At 35.8% G+C, this 16,532-nt stretch overlaps 1 protein-coding gene across 18 annotated transcripts in view; it reads right to left on the bottom strand.

The window, feature by feature from the left end:
* Nucleotides 1-16,532, bottom strand: part of LOC125059885 (dystonin) — a 243,672-nt gene that overhangs the window by 74,977 nt on the left and 152,163 nt on the right. For 13 of the 18 annotated variants that reach the window (XM_047664555.1, XM_047664554.1, XM_047664558.1 and 10 more), the window contains 7 exons: nucleotides 10,107-10,322; nucleotides 9,757-9,853; nucleotides 8,648-8,768; nucleotides 8,056-8,288; nucleotides 7,279-7,429; nucleotides 6,439-6,522; nucleotides 4,887-5,168 (listed from right to left, as the gene is read on the bottom strand). In XM_047664555.1, coding sequence (XP_047520511.1) covers nucleotides 4,887-5,168; nucleotides 6,439-6,522; nucleotides 7,279-7,429; nucleotides 8,056-8,288; nucleotides 8,648-8,768; nucleotides 9,757-9,853; nucleotides 10,107-10,322 — 1,184 coding nt within the window. Of the gene's footprint in view, nucleotides 1-4,886; nucleotides 5,169-6,438; nucleotides 6,523-7,278; nucleotides 7,430-8,055; nucleotides 8,289-8,647; nucleotides 8,769-9,756; nucleotides 9,854-10,106; nucleotides 10,323-15,387; nucleotides 15,443-16,532 lie in introns of those variants that run through there. The other 5 variants (XM_047664562.1, XM_047664565.1, XM_047664560.1 and 2 more) reach the window with 3 other exon arrangements.

The raw sequence follows: 16,532 nt of genomic DNA, 5'->3' as shown, positions 1-16,532 counted from the left end.
ACATGTTTGCAGGCTGTATGTAATTCTTGTATATCTAGGTGTGATGGGAGGAGATGTTAGGGTCAATTGCATCCCCGGTGGTCTGACGAAATCAATCATAGGAATCTCAACATCTCTGATGCCCTGAGACAACTGTCTGATAGAACAGTGTGGAGGCAGAAAATCGACATATCGGCTAGGGCTTTTCAACGCCTGCAACGAGCTTGCAAAGAGATGATCCTCTCCGAATCTGGATTCACCAAAGATACAATGACTCCAAAATCACTGTTGGTCGCAAAACAGGGACTACAAACAGTCCAAAATAGCACTGCCAGCAGAATTACTACTGAAAGACGAGTCTCAACAGAATTAATATCAAAGTAACGATAGGGACAATTACGAGCCACTGTCTCCCAAATAAATATCTCTTTGTCCTTGGCCCGATACAGTCCCTTGTGCAGATGCTGTTTCAGCGCAGAGGAATCAGTCACCCACGTAGCCCTAGAATGCGTGGCTGTGGCTTCCCTACGAGCAGAAATCCTCGGAGAAGTGAGATCGCTCCGTGAAGCCTGCGAAGTGACCAGGAAAGTTGTGAGCTTCTGGAAGGAGCTAGGCTGGCTTAATTAGCCAGGACTTAACGCACAACGGACCAAATAGCCATCTAAGTCCGGAAACTGAGTCCACACTACACCTACTTCAAGTCAAAGCACCTTCAGTAACGAAGGAAAAGACTTTACCAATCATAAAAAGACATACATTTTCTAACTATGACTTGATTACATACAATATGCATTTGTATTCTCTGTGGTCATATCCATCAGACCTTGACTAATTCAGACACCGCACGATCCAGCAATAAATTGTTCACTTGTTGAGGACAATGATAATTTAATCCAATGCAATAACATTACTAAACATCAAAATTTATAATTAAAAAAGATATGAAAAATTTCTGTACAATATAGACATATTTGTTATTTTTATGTTGAAGTTATTGAATATATATAAAGTTGCCTTAAAAGAAACCTCTAATCCCGCATAAAAATACCGTTTATTACATTTAATTTTCTTCTAAAGACCAATCAATGTGAATAAGACCTTTTTATATATAACTAAGAATACCTGATTTTGACCCTTATGATGACATTATCTACACAATCCAAGGTCAGATAAGCGGAGCAATGTTTTTACAATTACATAAATAGTTATTTTAACCGTGATGTCATTTAAACCGTTTTTGATTGCAAGGTCAAGTGATTTATTGCTATATGAGGATAAGTTGATGATTATATCCTTGTCGTAAAAATAAACGGAAATAAGGGAAATCTAAATTAACCGCAATAATAATAATATTAGCGTCACGAAAATGTGCAGCGTTTTTGTCGAAGAAAAGGAAAAGAGCGATTGAGAGAGAGTGAGAAAGGGCGAACGTAGCATGAAGCGAATAGCCATGGAGCGAGAGGTGGGACAGAGCTATAGTGAGAAAGATTGAGAGAAAGAGTAAGGGAGTTCGAGAGAAAATACACGCTATTGGTTGATGTATTCGTTTAGTAGTTACATATTAGAACTTTAGATGGCAATTCTGTCGCATAACGTCTTGTGCAGTAAACGCAGATTTTTTATTTATTGATATTATCATTAGCATGTATACAGTATGTAAAGAGTGTGAATATAGATATACAAATACATGGAGTGATCATATACTGGTAAATGATCATCTATTGGGGCTTTTACCTTAGTAATAATTAATTTACAAAGAAGTTTCCCTTCTGACATGTGTATTTTGGACGCACTTTTTTTATTACAGAACTGGACCGACGTTTTACCACAATCCCATCTGATGTTAAGTGATACACCCACCTTTGTGGAGGGCACGAATGTTCAACCGCTGCTTAAATGGTCAAATTTCGCTTATATACACCAGGCGTCAGGATTTTTTGTTGGATTTCGATTGTTTTTTAAAATCCAAGCTTACGAATATTTTTATTTTTGTTTGTCATTTTACACCGATCAGCTACCATGACACAAATAAAACCATTTCGCTTCAATGAATTTCGTGTGGTCACAATAACTGTGAAGACCGGTTTCAGTTACATTTATGTATTTATTTCATCTGTCCTTTAATAAATTTACTACTTTATGTCCCCGTTCATTTTTAATTTATGAATTAAATTGTATGAATGTTATATACAATTTTTATTATCTACTAGAAAGGTTATATTTTGTAAATACTTTAAGTTCATCATTAGTTTACACGTTGTCCAATTAAAACCGTTTTTAAACGCTATATTTATTTCTTAAAACAAATTGCACACCATATCTTCAAGGTTATGAGTGCAATGATAAATATCGATAATATTAACTATTTATTAGCGAGATAACACTATTGACGATTAAAGCTTTATTATATTTTTTAATCGCGAAGACTTAGAAATATCGATACTCGAAATTATTATTATTTATTTATGCGCAATAACGGTCCTAACTTCATAAAAAATTTGAAAAAGGTTAATCCGAAAATCCACAGACAAAGCACTAAAAACTTTCACAAAACCTTTTTGTTAACACTGGCACTCAAACATCTATTTGCTCGTTTCGTTCGAAATTCGAATCGCGGATTGGCGCGAACGTCATGTGTGTGAAGTCGTTAGCGCCGTACTAAAAAACCGCGAAGTCGCGATTGATAGAGCGCGTGTAATTACGTCATTTGTTGGGCTTCAGCCAGAGGTGACGAAATAGGTTTAACAACAATAGACATTCGTAGTAGACCTAAGAGGGTTTTTTTTATAGATTAAATTGTTTATATCTTTAAAAAAAATAATCGCCAATCAAGAATGCTGTGCATCAATGGACTTTCAGTCTATGTGCGCATTTAAACGCTTGAACGGTGAAGGAAAACATCGTGAGGAACCAGGGTTTGATCACCTACTTGCCTTTTAGATTGACAAATCATGAAACAGATACAGAAATCTGAGGCCCACACCTAAACAGGTTGTAGCGCCACTGTTTAATTTATTTTTAGAATGATAGCTAGCGAAGTTATAGACATTGTTTCAGACAGGAATAGCGAGTATTTTTCTTGCAATAGAAATCTGCAACCAGTTCTGGAAGTAGGTCAGAGTCTGAACTTGTTCTGTAATACAATTCCTACTAAGGAAATATTCATTTCTTTATCCGATTTAACTTTACTATCGTAAACTTGGTTAATTTAATTCCAAATACACTTGGGGAAATTTTTATAGTAATAAGTATGACTTCATAGTAATAATTTTATTGCAAACAAAACAAGTCAAGCAATAATATCGTGTTTATTCCTACGCATTGATGAATCGTGGGTGTCACCTTAGAAGGAAGTGGATTCGCTTATAGTCCTATGTAATCTTAGTTCGCGTAGGAGGAATGACTAAGTTATCCTTTAGGTCTTAGAGAAATGATATTCTTTTGTTTTTTTTTTTAATGTTACAGAAGGCAAACGGGCAACAGGCTTACCTGATGTTAAGTGATACCCAAGGACACTTACATTGCCAGAAGACTCGCAATTGCTTTGCCGGCCTTATAGGAATTGGTACGCTCTTTTCTTGAAGACCCTGAGTCGAATTGTTTCGGATATATTCTTTTTATGATGCGCATTTGTATTTTACACTCTAATTTACCTAAATCACCTGTCATTGACATCTCTATCTCACCGTCAAAGTCAAATCACAGGACAATATGTGTCTATTATAGAATTTTGACAGATCAAAGTGTGAATTAGCCAAAGATTTTTATTATTTTTGATATAAATACGGATTATTAAAAACACGAACACACTTTGTATTTACGAAATTATTAGCCTACTACGAATATATTTTTTAATCCCAGAGGCATGACCACTTTTGTCCTAGAAAGACTAATTGCCTTAAAAACCTTGACACAAGAATGTCAGCCGTTAATATTAAATTCAAATCGGTGAATAAACAACGTCACCCGAGGTCCGTGGTGATGTCATCAGTGAGAAATAGGTAAATATGGAAATTATATTCTATACTTCGCTAGCAGTTACGTTAATTATAATCAAATGTAGCACTTATATTTAAGATTCGTTTATAATTTAATTACCGCTTTAACAGTTAGTTATTGTTTTGGTTTAGTACGCAGATCATCTACATAAATAAATAAATCAGTGGCCCTACAACCTTTTTTAGGTTTGGGCCTCAGATTTCTGAATCTGTTTCATGATTATTTGTCAATGTAATAGGCAAGTAGGCGATCAGCTTCCTGTGCCTGACTCATATCGATTTTTTGGGTATAGGATTTTCTCACGATGTTTTCCTTCACCGTTCGAGCGAATGTTAAATGCGCATATAGCAAGTCCTTTTGTGCACACCTACGACCGGGGATCAAACCTACGACCTCAGGGATGAGAGTCTAGGACAACACTGCTCCTTATTACCCACACGTTACAAAAAGTCTGTCATATGATATTGTATTATATGTTCTTAACAGATCTAAAACCTATCACAATTTCAATAATTGACTAAATACTAAATAGTCAATTACTTTTCACTACAAACGACCACACCCATTTAAAAGCATTCCTTTTAAGCAATAGTGGGCAAACTGGCTTACCTAATGTTTAGTGATTACGCCGCCCATAGACACTCTGAATGCGAGAGGGCTCGCGAGCGCTGCCGGCCTTTTAAGGAATTGGTCCGCTCTTTTCTTAAAGGACCCTAAGTCAATTTGCTATGGAAATACTTCAGTGGGCAGCTGGTTCCACAGTGGTGGTGCGCGGTAGAAAGTGACTTACAACGCTCAGTTGTGGAACAACGGGCTAACTGTTTCTAAATATTATTGGAAGTGCTATTAAAAGATTCCTGGCTAAGGGCTTCAATATTCCATGATAAATCAAACATAAATACACTTACCAACGTGACAATATCGCCTGGATTAGCCGCCGCAATACGTCTCAATCTTTCATACAACATGTCCAACAATCTCTGATGCTTCCCGTTCAATTCATCCAACTCCCTCGCTACAGCATCCGCTCCCGAGGTACTTTCCGCACCAGCCAGCTCTTTACGACCTCTGCTCCTGAGCCGCTCCGCCATGTCGATGTCAGCTTGACGTTTCAGTTGCTTTACGTCAAGCGACGGATGTATTTCTTCGCAAAGCCATTCGACGTATCGTTGGCATCTTGACGTATGGATCTAAGCGAGTTAGGGTTAAGTTACGTCTTGTTAGTAAGCAGACTGCTTTTAATCGATGCTGTCAATGATTAAATGCTTTTGACATTTTGCTAGCACAGTCTATTTAAAAGCAACCTGTGTTTGTTAAGATTCACACGCCTTTCACACTTAATTTTAAATCGACCAGACAGGCGTCACCACACATATATTCATCGTTCATTTTAGTCTCACCCATACAAGGAAGACAATGGCCAATTTATAGGTCCAGCTAGGTAGTCTAGGAACATGCTAAGAAACATTTTCTAAGCGTGCGACACCCAGCGTGCAAGCCACGTTTTTTTTAATCTTAAAACTTCAAAGATTCAACCATTTTCGAGCTACCAACACCTGCTAAGGCTGAATCGCAGCATATAGTAAAACCCAATAATATATATTTAACAAAAATGATCGCTAGAGTTCATTGCCCTTACTAAAATAGTTCTATTCAATTTGTGAACATGATCTGAATTTTCAATTTCCAGACAGATTGATTTGGTTGTCATACAAATATAATAGGCAGTCATATAGAGCCATTGATTATATAGTTTTAATGGAAATAGCAAGTGCTTCGAGAAATGGTGTGCAAACGAAATAATTACAATAATATAAATATGGACGGGAAACACACCCCAATATGTTTCTTGTTTTTTCCGATCGCATATATATTTTTTATATTCTCATACTTTTAAAAGACTTAATATAATATAATATTAGAATTTGACCAATATAAAAAAAAAATACATTATTTTTTTAACTTTGTACTTGCTTAAACTGACAAATATTTTTTTAATGAATGTAATAGTTACTATAGTAACTTGTAGTAACTTTGTAAGGATTTGAGGAAAGCCATACACAATACAATACACACATCCCGCATTCAAAGGATTAATGTTAGTTGAATAAAGCAAAGCAAGCGTTATTTAGTCAGCCCACAACCGCAGAGACAACACCAAAATATCCAGGACAAAAGGGATAGCTGGACGATTTCGTCTAAAAACCTTTCACAATCTCTCAAAAACTAAAATACCGTTGTATTTTAGTATTCTAGTAACAAACCTATAGAAAAGACAAAACCTAATATATCACAAAAAAATTTGGAAACAGATTATGCCGTAACGTGAATGACAGCTGTCAACTGTCAGCTATATTCCACAAACGAATATGGAAACAGATTATGCCGTAACGTGAATGACAGCTGTCAGCTGTCAAGTGTCAACGTCAGAGATATGCCAATTAGAGGCTCCATATTTACCTTGGCCTCTCGAATGAATCTGCCCCCATCTACGTTAACCTTCTCAATCTTTGGCGTCCGCTCCACAACGTTCGTGAGTAATGTCTGCAAAATAACCACAAGACATCCCATGTTTAAGTTATTTGTGCATATATCATGCAAAGTGCAACACTTGTAATAAATTAGTTGTTAGACACCAATTCAGGATAAATCTATTTAAAATTTTATATTGTTCTCCATGAGATATGCTACATAAATACAGTGTAAACTCCATGTAACGTCCCTCGATTTGATGATATCTCTAAAGCGTCTAAATCAATAGGCTTTGGTTGTTTTAGCTTATCTTCCATACAACGATACTCTTTACATAGCATTACACCCACTCTCAATAACGACAACATGGAGTAATAAAGTACTTTTTATGTTGCTAAAATTAGTAAAAACTGCACAGCTGTGTACGTTCTTTTGTCGGCTTATTATCCTAGCCCGCAATAAACTTGCATGTGGGCAAGGAACTTTCTAAGAAATTTGATCTTTTGTTAAAAATTGGAATTGCTTGCACGTGTAGACTGCTGTTGACCATGACTAATAAGTCGGAATCTTCTCTCCATTTAACGACAGCACTATATAACGCCATAAAATGCAAAGTCCCTTCAGTGTCGTTATATAGAGTTTACACTGTATGTATTACTAATGTAACTGGGAAGTAATATGCTCCTGAAACCGTCCCGACCACGGAAACCTTGATACTCCTAATTTATTGGGAATACAATTTATGATACCTTAAACATAAACTGAAACAAATGTCAATCACAGATGGCGCTGAAAACAAAGGACTCTTCTTAGCTATATAGTACTTACCCTGGTTGGCTCAAACTGTTCCTTGGGCCGTATCTCAATGGGAGGCTGTGCTTGCAGCTTGCTGAAGGAGTCGTCAATCCATTCTGCCTCCTTCTCGAAGCCAGCGTTGAAGTTGCGGAGCAGTTGGTACGCTGCTTCACAGCTACGCAATCTGTTTAATATAAGAACTTATAATAACAAAATATTATTTGATTTAACCTAATTTGACTTGCATCGGGGTGGTAAAGAGAGGTTTTTTTTTTATATATAGCAGGGGGTAAACGTTCAGGAATCTCATCTGTTGTTAAGTAATACAGTCAGCCATGGCCACTCAATGCCAAAGGGCTCCCGAGTGCGTTGTCAGCCCTTTAAGAATTGGTACGTATTGAAGGGACCTAAGTCGAATTAGTTCGGAAGTACCTACCGCACATGGACACTCTAAATGCCATAGCGCTCGCGAGTGCGTTGTCGGCCTTTTACGAATTGGTACTCTAATTGAAGGACAACAAGTGGAATTGGTTGGGAAATAACAACCGCGCGTGGACACTCTAAATGCCAAAGGGCTCGCGAGTCCGTTGACGGCCTTTGCAGAATCGGAACGCTAATTGAAGGACAATAAGTGGAATTGGTTCGGAAATACCTACCGTCTCATGGACACTAAATGCAAGAGGGCTCGCGAGTGCGTTAGCGGCCTTTTAAGAAATGGTGCGAACCAATACTATACATTGTTTGTATGTACGTTTTTGGCAACATCGATTTCCATACAAAAAAAACTTAAAGATATTTTTCATATCTCACCTCTCCGCCAGCTGAGTGCAAACATTGTTCCAACGGTTGTTCAGCTGCGTGATCTCCTTATCGAGGCGTTCCAGGTCAATGTGTTTTCCAGATCTCGGAAGTGAGGAGTGTGGTAGTGACGCCCTGGAGCTCTCCACCAGGCGACGGCAGTTCTCCGCATCATCGTTCATCTGGTCCACCTGGGTTTGCTGCTTGCTGACTGCTACTTGCATACGAAGCAGGTCCTCGTGCATCTGTAGACAGAAAAATGGGAATTAAAGCCAATAATTGTATAGATTTTTTCCTGCACCATTAAATATGTATTTTCAATAAAATTATTGCCCCGTTGTCGACACATTAATATAAGTAAATCAGTGGCGCCTCAACCTTTTAGGTCTGGGCTTCAGAGTATTTTTTTCTTCTTATTTATATTGAATTGATGAACTATTTAACATTAGGGTCCAAGAAAAGAGCGTCTTGAAAGGCCGGCAACGCACTTGCGAGGCTTCTGGGCATGTAATTATCCATGAGCGGCGGTATCACTTAACATCAGGTGAGCCACGTCCCACGCCCCGCCCGTTTGCGTCCTATTTACAACAAAAAAATAACTTACATCTTTAAGTAATTCGACATCGTTGGGCAAGTCGTTGAATTGCGCCAATTTGATTTCGAATTCGGATATCGTTTGATTATTCTCCTCCATACTGTTCACCACAATTTCGACAAACTTCAATCTGTAAAGAAATATATTTAGATATAGTATAGTTAATATACAATGCGCAGATGCGATGATAACTTGGAGAAACTGATCGTGGTTGGCACAGAAGGCAAAAGATCACGAGGCCGTTCACCAACCAGATGGACCGATCAAGTGAAAGACTCATCGTCCTCAAAACTGTACACTGTCATAAGAGAGGCGCTGGAAAGAAACCGGTGGAAACAGATAGTCCGCTCCAGAATCGAAGTAAAGTTAGAAGCATTTAAAATACATTTTTTTTTCGACGATTATAAGTGTACATTGTGTTACCTATATGATTAAAGGATTTTTGAATTTTGGATTTTGAGATGCTTCGTTGCTGACCATGAGCTGCAGATTAAAGAGAGAGATAGTAGCGAATTTCCTTCCGCCTAAATACGATTTTTTTGCCAGCCTTTTTAGTAGCTACATACATGTATGGAACATTTGTTACAACTCCATAGAGACTGGTCGCTTTTCCGGACTAAATAAAACTATTTAAATATTTTTTCTAAATTTTTCTCTTCATAAAAACATTCCTCAGATTTCAAGGAAGAAATAAAAAACCAATCCTTCAATACGTCAAGTCGTTTTTGAGTTTTTTACGACTAAAAATACATTCAGAACAAGAACATATTGTATATAATTGGGTAAAATATTTGGAATAACTAAGGTTGTAAATACAAACAATTTTCTATGCATCAGATACATATTTAGAAATATCACTCTCAATTGTTCTTACAAAAAAACATATAGTTTCTGTTACAACCATATTCATAATATTCCTACTTTTAATTTACTATTTTATGTTTCATCTGTCAAACATTCAAATTTTGACTATTAGATAACAAATATGATGCTATGAGCAATTGTGTGTATTTATTGTAAATTTAAATGTTTAAAAAAAAATCTAAAATTTAATAACAATTCTCTAAAAAAGCTTTTTTTTATTAGCCCTTAAGATTAAGGAATTATTAAGTAGATACCTTTCGACGAACAGTTGACTCTTCGATTGCATGTCATTCCATTTGCCCATTACTTTGTCGAGGTTCTTCTTCATGGCCGGTGTTTTCAGAGCAATACCTATACGTTAACACGTGTTAAAATATACAATAATACAACAACAGGTATTGGACACCAACGGCTGATCGCTATTAACCGACAAATATCAGCCTTCGTTTTCTAAAATTTTAAGATGTCTTTTTAAATTAAAATAGATTTTTTAACTATTTTGTCAAGGCAAGTCAGTTTCCTCACGATGTTTTACTTCACCGTTCGAGTTAGCGCACATATAACTTTTTTAAATAAAATAAATTCTTAATTATGACATTCTCACCTCTAAACGTAATCTGCACCTCTTCCACATCGGACGATAGTGCGAGGAGACTGGTCTCCCAATCCTTATGCTGCAGCACCAGGTGTTCCAGAGAATCCAGATCTCTGGGTATATGTGAAGCGATTCTCTCGTGTAGCTGACGCTCGTACACTTCCAAACGCTCCAGGAGGTTCGAGGACTGCTCGGTGAATATTCGGGCTGCATTCTTTGAATCTTCTGCAAAGGCAAGATATTTCTTTTACACAACATTGCTACTATTGATTAGTGGTTAATGACAATAAACGGTTCGGTTCCAGGTTCAAATCAGCAAAATTGTGTCTTTTTGGTGTACGGTCTGTATCGATTGATTTAAAAAATCAGTGAATTAGTCGTCCAACAGTTGATAAAAATCAAGACACTAGACACTATTGCGAATAACGCATTATAATCATTGTTTACTAAAGAAGTTGTTTCTTCCCATTAAGAGCGTGCATTAGGCTAGCAAAAAATCGTGATTTCACCCGCGCGTTTCCCTCCGCCCGCTCTAGTGATTAGGAAACAAACGTATGTCTAAAGTTCGTTGAGATGGACGATACAGTGTTTCGCGGAACAAAAATTAAGTAAACGCCAAATGCTTTTTACTTAAATAAATCGTAATATTTAATAAAATCACTAGTAACAGCTCTCGGCCAAACTAATGTGCTGTAATTCAAATAATTTTTGTCTCCATAACACATGCCATAATTTAAATAAAAACGATATTAGACAAAAGTTAGAGGTGACTTTCTGTTCTTTTGGTATCGAAGAATTTATATTGTAATGTGTTTTTCAAGCATCACATACTTACTTAGATAAAATCAAATCTACGATGAGTGATTCTGGTTTGTGCCCGCTCTTAAGAACCAGATATAGAATGGTTCGATATTATTTTTAATAATTCAGTATTTTAATAAATATATTGCCATGAGGCCCTTTCATCTTTTTTTCCTCTTTCTCATACATTCAATAACAATCTTAAACAACATCACATGTCAAAAGGAAGAGACTGGTGCACGACACAGAGATAGTCCTCGTGTGCGGGCAAGTGCTCTCTCTGATTACCTAAATATACCTTTATATTATCTAATTTAAATCCTTTCCCAATGGTGATAGATAAAGAACGTCTCAGTACGTCTGTAAGTTTAAAAGCTAGATCGTTACTTATGACGTAAGCTACAAGTATTGATCAGGACTCAGCCCCTTTGATCCTAGGTAGCTCCTTCTATAAATTGGTGTATTATAATAACTACGTTGGTAATAACTGGTTATAATACCGATTTATTTATTGAAGTTCACCACATCGCACATAATGCTATATCTAAAGTATATGTTACAAGCTATCTTTTCTAAAATATATTGCAATTTTGTTAAACACAAATGTTACAAAAAATACAAGAATTTTTTGCTTATTGTTAAGCAAAAAATAATAATAAAAAAATACTAGCAAAACAGCGAATTAGGTATGAGATAGGCATTTAACAATGCTTTCTTTTAAATTAATCATTTAATTAATTCTCATTACGAACAAAGATGGCCAGAGACAGCTAGCCTTTCGAGACCAAACGAATATAAACAATTTACTTGTAGTAATTTTTATTCATTTAAATTAACTAAAGGGACACACCTAGAGACTAATAATACAACCAACAATCGCATTTAGTTATATAAAATAAATTAACAACAGCGTAATATGTAACCAATAACGTTGCAATTCGAAATTCAAAACAAAACAAAAAATACAGATAAAAACAAGGTCACATTCTAGACATAGACAAACCTGACAATCGATACTCGGTCCAACGTCTCCGGAGCGTTCTCTCTCTATACACTATCCGTTTCATCTCGTATTAAACACTAACTTGTGTTTCAGCAAAACAATTCTGACGCGTACAGAGTAAAAAAGTGCAGTGACTAACTTGCGAGACCATGGCGCCGTTTATTTTAGATTTATATTGAACGCTTGGATCTGTTCAGTTACGTATGCAGTGGATATGAACTCTATCTAACACGAGAATTAATCTTAGCTTTACTTGAGTTTGCGTGTTAGGGTTCGTAGAAATCTGTTTTGTCCCTATATTAACCATCTCTTAGAAGATCTATATGTCAAATAAATTTTGTAAAATATACGTGCGATTGTTGACCTTTTTTAATTAAAAAAATACTCATATATTTATTATATTTTATATGTATTTTTTATATTTTAATTTTTAGTAACATTTATATTTACCAAAATTGTAATATAAAAGATAGCTTGTAACATATACTGTGTAGCATTGTGTGTGATGTAATAAAAAAAATAAAAAATAAATCGACACTATAATCTTGTACATGACTAGTTCCCGAGTTACATAAATACCAAATACCTTATTTCGGTATGTAAATATCTGACCCATTAATTAATAAACTAAGTCAAGATATAGGTAACCTAAAACGTATTATAATGTTTTATTAAGACCCCTCACACAAGAGTGAACAAAAATTTCTAATATAAAAACAAGTATTTTGCATACCATTCTCACTACACTGTAGTACTCCCACAAGCGCTTACAAATACGAAATTGAGACACCGGTAGTGACAAGGCCGTTGAATTGAGCAAATGACATCAGATGAAATATTCCTTAAATAGATGGTGGGTGGATATTTGGGAACCAATTAAGCCAATTATAGCCTTTAGATACACTGTTAGGTGAAGGGCCACGGATGCTACTTCGTAATCTCCATTACTGAAGGTCGTGCCTGACTCGAAAAGCCCCAACCGATACGTCGACTACCACGCTGTTCTATCTTCCACTTGTCCCCGGGCTTTACGGATGTTGAGATCCATAATTGTCTTGATTCGGTCAGACCCGTATTTACTGGGGTAGGACATCGAACCCGACTTCTCCTGACCTCCCTTCTACAAATTTGTCGAAACTATCCAGTTCTCTTCTGGCAAAAGGAACCAATAACTCCACAATATTCTTCTCCTCCTCCACATTTCGAATGCTTGTATTATTTTTCGATCCGCTTCACGGGGCCACGATTCCCGTGGAAAAATATGGAAAATACTGAACTTCTGACGAGCCTGCTTTTAGATATTCGACATGTTTCTATTCTTCCATATTCTGCTCAGTTTGCTCATTGCTGTTTTAGCTATATGTGTCTACGGATCAGAGACATCCTCCCTGGTTGCTTGCATGAAGGCTCAGGAGTTAAAGAAGTGGCGCTACCACGCTCGGATACATACTTCTGTATGTGTCTCCCACATAATTTTAGAAGCCATAGATTTGACTGGACTGTCTTGTCTGCCTCGATCATATCATCCAGGTATATTTCATTAGTAACAAGGTTTTTGCTAATTCAAATCGTAACACTAATTGTTTCTCTGAACCTAAACAACATATATTTTTATTGAAATATTTCTTACGAAATATCTTATAACGTTTTAAAAGTATGGTACTTGCCTTTGATGTAAAGGATGACTCAAAATAATTATTATAACGTTGGTATACGTAAGTTTATAAATCTGGAAAGGGGTAAGTGACCGACATAAATAAATTATTTACGGATAACGGGACGATGACTCCAGATTTCGTGAACAATGACTTCAAGGAAAATATATTTTATTAATGACTGGTGGGTAACTTAAATTTTTAAATCGCTGGAAGCAGTAGTCGAATAATGGTTATGGACTCAGTTTCCTTCCTTAGACTCTCATTAGGTCCGTTGTGTGTAAAAAAAAAGTGCCTGCGTACAAAGTACACATGTCAGAAATGAAACTTCTTTAGCAAACTAATATTTAATTCTTGTTCATATTTATTCAAATCTAAAACTTAAGATTTCCGAGACTTAGATGGAAGGAAAAAGGAAGATGTGTTAGGAATTTAATGAATTTAATCGATAATAAAAACACGTGGCATTTTAATTTACACTTCGTTATTTGAAATTGCAAAAAAATATTTTGCATAAAATATAAAATACTAATATTTCATAAATTCTCTTTACGAAATTTTAATTTTAAAAATAGAATTTCTATAACGTAATTCGCTCTTCTCACTCTCTCTCAATCGGTCTCAATCGCTCTCTCCATTTTCTTCGACTAAAACGCTGCACATCTTCGTGACATATCCGTAAAAAATTACCCTCATGCGCCTAAAGAAGTTTCACTTCAAAAACAGTAGTCTATTGTATACGTATTTCGCTTTCGCAAGTAATACTATAAAATTTAAGGTTTTGATTGCCCTTATCCATTAAAATGGTTAGCAGCTTTTCAGAAATGTTTAAGCACTGTCATCATATATACGACAAGCTGTATACTAATTTCGACTACAATATAATTCAGTTGGTCAAGAAAGGAACGTATCAATTCTTAAAAGGCCGGCAAAGAACTCTTAAGCCCCCTGGCATTTAGGGCGGCGTTATCAATAAACATTAGGTGAGCCTCCTGCCCTATACGAAGTTGCAAGCAAAATTTTCACCATGAACTCATTTGACATGTGACATTGCGTATTAATAGACAAATGGTCTATTCCTATTGCCATTAGACGAGATTACTATCACAAGATGTCCCCTGACGTAAGCGCTATTATGGGGTCAAGTACATAGGACACGCAAGGAATATCTTTCCGTATTTACTGTGCATTGATATCATATTTTTTTTATATAACAGGGGGCAAACGGGCAGAAAGCTCATCTGATGGTAAGTGATACCCCCGCCAATCGACACTCACATTGCCAGAAGGTTCGCAAGTGCGTTGCGTTGCTTCAAGAATTGGTACGCTCTTTTCTTGAAGGATAAGTCAAATTGGTTCTAAAATACTTCAGTGGGCAGCTGGTTCCACATAGTGGTGGTGCGCGGCAAAAACTGCTTTAAAAACGCTCAGTTGTGGATCGACGGACGTCGAGGTGATAAGGATAATCCTAATTCACTAAAAATGATATTTAACATAAGAAAGCTTCCAATAACACTACCTACAGTCTTTATTAAGGGGAACACACTAACACACTAGACACTAAAAGGAAAATACTAACGTGCCAAACTTAGTCTTAGCTTATAAAATAAATAAATCAGTGGCTCTACAATCTTTTTAAGCCTCAGATTTCTGAATCTGTTACATTGTTAATCTAATAGGCAAGTAGGTGATCACTGTGTCTGACACACGCCGTCGACTTCTTGGGTCCAAGGCGTGTTTCCTTACGATGTTTTCTTGCTTGTATTTCAGTTAATAAGTTGAGATAGATAGCAGCTAGGATACTCTAACAATAAATCTAGAAACTACTCACCACCTTTCCCAAAAGAAAATATTCGTTTTATCTTCTTCATTCTGCTTTTATTACTTTGATATAAGGTTCAAAATGTAACGTTTTATTCACTGTTTACTCACAAAACTTCCCACTTTCATTGTTACGTTTGGCAGAAAGATTTATCCAAAATAGATTTAGAATCTTCAACTATTCTGACTTTAATAATTATTTATTATGCTTATTTTTTTTTTAAATTACTAAACCTTACTTTTTCGTTATTGTTGATAAGACTCAAACATAAACAATGATTTCTAATTTAATAATATGTATTAATTTAAGGTCTAATTATTATAGCTTAGTAAATACAAAATTTTAGAAAACTGATTAAATATTTTTAACAAGTTTTTAAATCCTCAAGAGAAACACTTTTCTCGCAACGCACCGCGACGTACTAATTGTGAGTGACAATCGTCCCGTAGGATGCGCACACGCAGTCATGATACATCAATGGGTTATTTTTAATACTTCACGTGTACAGGAAACATTTTCTTTTTAACGATGTTGTGGTAGATAATGGTTGACAGACATTTATGTCTTTTTTCTAATTTTATACGGCAACACTAATACAATTTTTGTTTGTTTGGCCCGATTTAGAATGCTCCTTTCCAAATCAGACCAGTCAATACAAAATATAGTTACAGTAATGTAAAATCCCATATTTTAGAACAATTAAAAAACTAGGAACACGAATTTAATATAACATATTTAGTTTAATTTTATAACAACACAATTAAACAGGTGCTAATGTACGCAATACTCATTATGGGCTTGACAAATTATCATAAGTTTCACACTATAGAAATATAACTAGAGAAATCTCCGCGTTAAAGTTGGGAAATCGCGTTATAGGTGGGATTAGTGTTCTATGATAGGATTAAAATAACACAGGATCTCTGTGCAGCAACAAGGCGGCAAATATATAGCAAAAATCTAATCTTCCATAAATTGTATCTACGAAATATTTTAAAACATTAACTAAAAGATCAAGTGAAAACGACAAAATCTTAGTACATGTCAAAAACTTGGTACATACCCGTAACAATAAGAAATGTTTGAATTTTTTTTTATATGCCTTTTAGGAATTGGTACACTCTTTTCTTGAAGGTATAATTGTTTGTTGTTAT

This window comes from Pieris napi, chromosome 20 (assembly GCF_905475465.1).
Source record: "Pieris napi chromosome 20, ilPieNapi1.2, whole genome shotgun sequence".
In the NCBI taxonomy this organism is placed as follows: domain Eukaryota; kingdom Metazoa; phylum Arthropoda; class Insecta; order Lepidoptera; family Pieridae; genus Pieris; species Pieris napi.
The sequence above is the reverse complement of the archived record's forward strand: the minus strand, read 5'-3'. Positions and strand labels throughout refer to the sequence as shown.